The sequence below is a fragment of the Thermobia domestica genome, chromosome 3 (genome assembly GCF_964235325.1).
Source record: "Thermobia domestica chromosome 3, izTheDome1.hap1.1, whole genome shotgun sequence".
NCBI lineage: Eukaryota > Metazoa > Arthropoda > Insecta > Zygentoma > Lepismatidae > Thermobia > Thermobia domestica.
The window spans coordinates 309,583,785-309,587,844 of record NC_137456.1 but is presented as its reverse complement, the minus strand read 5'-3'; the positions used below and the strand labels follow the sequence as shown (position 1 = coordinate 309,587,844).

Here is a 4,060-nt window from a genome sequence, read left to right as displayed (position 1 = left end):
AGGAACAAGTGATGAATACATAGATCTACCACATACTCTTCTTTACATCGAAGCTCAAATCGTTAAGCCTGATGGATCAGCATTTGGTGAAAGTGATAAAGCTGTGGCTCCTATTAATGACTTTTTAAATTCTATGTTCAGTGAAGTGGAAGTGTATTTAAATAACAAACTGATTTCATTTCCATCTCATAATCATCCATATCGATCATACATTGAAAAACTGTTAAATTATGATGATTCTGCTAAAAATACTCATCTTCAATGTGCATTCTGGTTTCAAGATACTGCTGGACATATGGATGCAACATCTAGTGGTAATAAAGGATTTCAACAACGTTATGAATTAACAAAAAAAAGTGCAAAATTCGACATGCTTGGACATCTTCATTGTGATATTTTTAATCAAGATAAATTTTTAATCCAAGGAGTAGAATTACGGCTCAAGTTAATTCCTGCAAAGCCAAACTTTTGTCTCATCGCTAGTGATGCGTCTGTTGAAGCTAAAGTGAACATTTTAGACGCTGCTTTACATATTAAAAAGATTAATGTTAGTCCTACAATAAAACTAGCACATAACAAGCTTCTACAATCAACAACAGCCAAATATCCTCTCACAAGAGTGCAAATGAAGTCATTCGTCATTCCAAAGGATCTTCAATCAAAAACAATTGATAATTTATTTATGGGAGTATTACCAACTCGAGTGATTGTGGCGTTTACACAAAACGATGCCTATACAGGAACAATAACTTCAAATCCATTTCATTTCAAGCATTTTGACATCAATTTCTTCTCTCTATACATTGATGGAAAACCTGTACCTTCAAAACCATTACAACCAATTTTCGAAAACAACCTCTATGTTTCCTCATACCATACCTTATTCTGTGGATCAGGCATTCACTTTTCCAATCATGGCAACAATATTCCTCGCCTTGACTTTCCTCAAGGATACACGATCTTTGTTTTCGACATTACTCAAGATGGAGAAGCCAGCGCTGTGCAGCATTGGAATCTTATACGTCATGGGTGTGTTCGTCTGGAAGTTCATTTTACGAAGCCTCTACCAGCACCTATCTCCTGCATTGTGTATGGAGAATTCCAATCTCTCTTAGAAGTGGATCATCAGAGGAACATCATCATGGATTTTTAAAGGTACGTTATTTAAATATCATATCATATATGTACATGTCTGCATTTTTATACATGATGTCCTCTACACTAGATTTATTAAATGCTTTGCAAACAAATTCTTTATTTCACAATCATTTCGTTGGCGTATATGCAGCCAATGAATTACCAGCACATGTTCCACTACCTGCAGCTATCATCATAAATACAGATCCCTCGAACAAACTTGGCACACACTGGATTTCCGTATATATTCATACTGATGGCCGTGCCCACTACTTCGATACATTTGGATTTCCTCCATATGTAATGCATCATATTCAATTTCTACGTAGAAATTCCACTTCTTATACATTTAATAATAAACAAATTCAAAGTGTGAAATCATCCCTATGTGGACATTATTCATATCTTTTCCTATGCTTCAAAGCTAAAGGAAAGTCCTTAAATGAATTTCATTACACTTTCTCATCAACTCCAGAAAAAAATGATCGTCGTTTGCTGTATTTACTTTTACAGGTAATCATGTCTTCATTCTTCTTCTTCGTTTGTTTTGATTACTTTCTTTTCATATTATTGCAGGTAGCCATTTCTTCTTCTTCTTTATTATAATGTGTTTGTATTTGTTCATGATTATAGATAAAATAAATTTTAAGTTTGTTTTTCAATTTTTTTTCATTTCAGAGAGTAAAAGATCGTCATCGTGTGTATGGACAACATCTTCAATGTACAGATTGACCACTATCTACGTTTCATCACCAACATCAACAGCAGTAGTATCATCAGTGAACATTATATGGCAGATGTGATGTTATCAACACATGGACAGTGGAAACAAAATCTAACGTTCTTTTAAAATGTACTATACTTACCGTCGTTTTAATTGTGTAAATAGTTTCATCAACAATAAACACTTTGTATTATTTTTCTCTTTGAAAACAAATGTTTTATTTCTTATTTTCTCCGTTTCCTAATAAATAAATATGTTTTATGATCAGTTATGTAATTAAATACACATATCATAAAACATATTTTTAAGTCATTGAATTAAAGAATTCCATAGTGATTTAATAAAAAAGATTCTAAAACTGATTTTTAATTCAATGATGTAATCATATAACTACATAATAATAATAATGAATTCAAATACTTAATCAGTTATTCTTTCGTAAATTAAATCAAGTATGTGAATTCAATATTATTATTATTATTATGATAGGACTTTTGTTTTTAAAATTTTAATATTAATTATTTGAGTTCCTTTTTTTAAAAATTAAAAAAAAAGTCCTATCATACTTAAGACAAAGTTGTATAATAATAATAATAATTTCAAATACTAATTTTTATTTTAACATTCATTTCAAGAATTTGAATTCATTATGATTATTATTATTATTATTATTATACGTATCACTTATAATATACGAGGAAAAAAATATGTTAGGATTTTTTTCTTATAAAAAATTTAAAATCCTATCATATTCAGGTGTATGAAACAAACACAAAACACACACAAATAAAACATTTCACTTTCCACTATATATATTTTTATTACATTTGATATTACGTTGTTTAGTATACATGAAAAAACAAATCAATTTTTCCTTCTTTATGAAGAGTCGTTCACTTCATTGATACCCTCCGAAGGTTGAGTTTCGGTTTCCCCCCACCATGGCTGTGTCGATACACTATCAAATAAATCAGCCATAATTGAATCTATGAGTTTTTGTTTGCAAAATACTTTCATTTCCAATTTTAATCGTTCACCATCAATGTTCACATCACTGTTCTTATCAAGAGAGACACTTGGAAAACTAATATTCATACCATTAATAATACTCTGTTCATCTACACAGGTATGGATTCCGGCAAGTCCTCTGCATGTAAGACACTGCGATTGTACATGATTACGAATAGTATCTGTACACAAGTCAAAATATTCACGTAGCACAACACTACAAACTTTACTGTTTTTCACAGCATGTTCAATACACGGTAATATTTCCAAGAAATAAAGCCAATCACTTGAAGTTAAGTACACAGTGTTTCGAGGAGCATGAAGTGTTCCTTTCTTCTCTAACATCACTAATTTTTCACCCATTAATTTTCGCACCACCAGTTCGTTTTTTCGACCAAGAGATTTTATAAATGTAATTTCCACTTGAGAATTTAAATAGTCCGTAACAAATGGGGTTAAATGTACAAGTTTCTCCCACTCTGCCAAATTTAACTCCACTCCAAACACAAGTCCTTTGCCAACACGAATCACTGGTTCAAATGTATCACTATCCAGTCCGATACAAATTAATTTGGTTTTCATTGAATTAAGTCCATATTCAACATTTAACAAGTACTCTTTCTTGGTATCCATAGTTGATGCACAAGCACTCAAAGACATGTTACTCCAGTCGCTGGTCAGTACAGAATAACGACACTATGCATACAGATGACTGCGCATGCATGAAGAGGAGGGGCGAAGAGGAAAATTCATGTTTCATCTTGTTTGTACATGTCACCATACACTTACGATGAGTAAACCAGTTCAGTAAATTCAAGATCGTGCATGTTACGTCCAGATACATTAATCTTCATTCCTTTATACATTAAACAGACATTCCCACTTTGTAAATACGTTAATAATGCACCATTATCTGCTTCCAATTTTTCAGTCATAACGAAAAGACAAAAATCAATCAATCAATTGGAAAGCTTCGATCATGATAACTAATAGAACTCTCATCCGTCCAAGAGCATTTAGCTATTCAATACATAGCGAAAAGCAAAAATCAATCAATCAATCAATTGGGAAGCTTCGTCATCCAAGAGTATGAGCATAGTAACAACGTTCCCTTACGTTCTTCGTAGGAGGACATGGAAGGGGTTTGGGGGTTCAAATTCATAACGAAAAGACAAAAATCAATCAATCAAT

The 4,060-nt window shown here is 32.0% G+C and overlaps 1 protein-coding gene across 1 annotated transcript; it reads left to right on the top strand.

Moving 5' to 3' along the window:
- The first annotated feature begins 307 nt into the window (after positions 1–307).
- LOC145681801 (uncharacterized protein F54H12.2-like) lies at positions 308–2,037 on the top strand. The gene is made up of 2 exons (XM_081753411.1): positions 308–1,155; positions 1,816–2,037. The coding sequence occupies exon 1, from the start codon at positions 371–373 to the stop codon at positions 1,151–1,153; it is 783 nt and encodes a 260-aa protein (XP_081609537.1). The 5' UTR covers positions 308–370; the 3' UTR covers positions 1,154–1,155; positions 1,816–2,037.
- Positions 2,038–4,060: the final 2,023 nt, after the last annotated feature.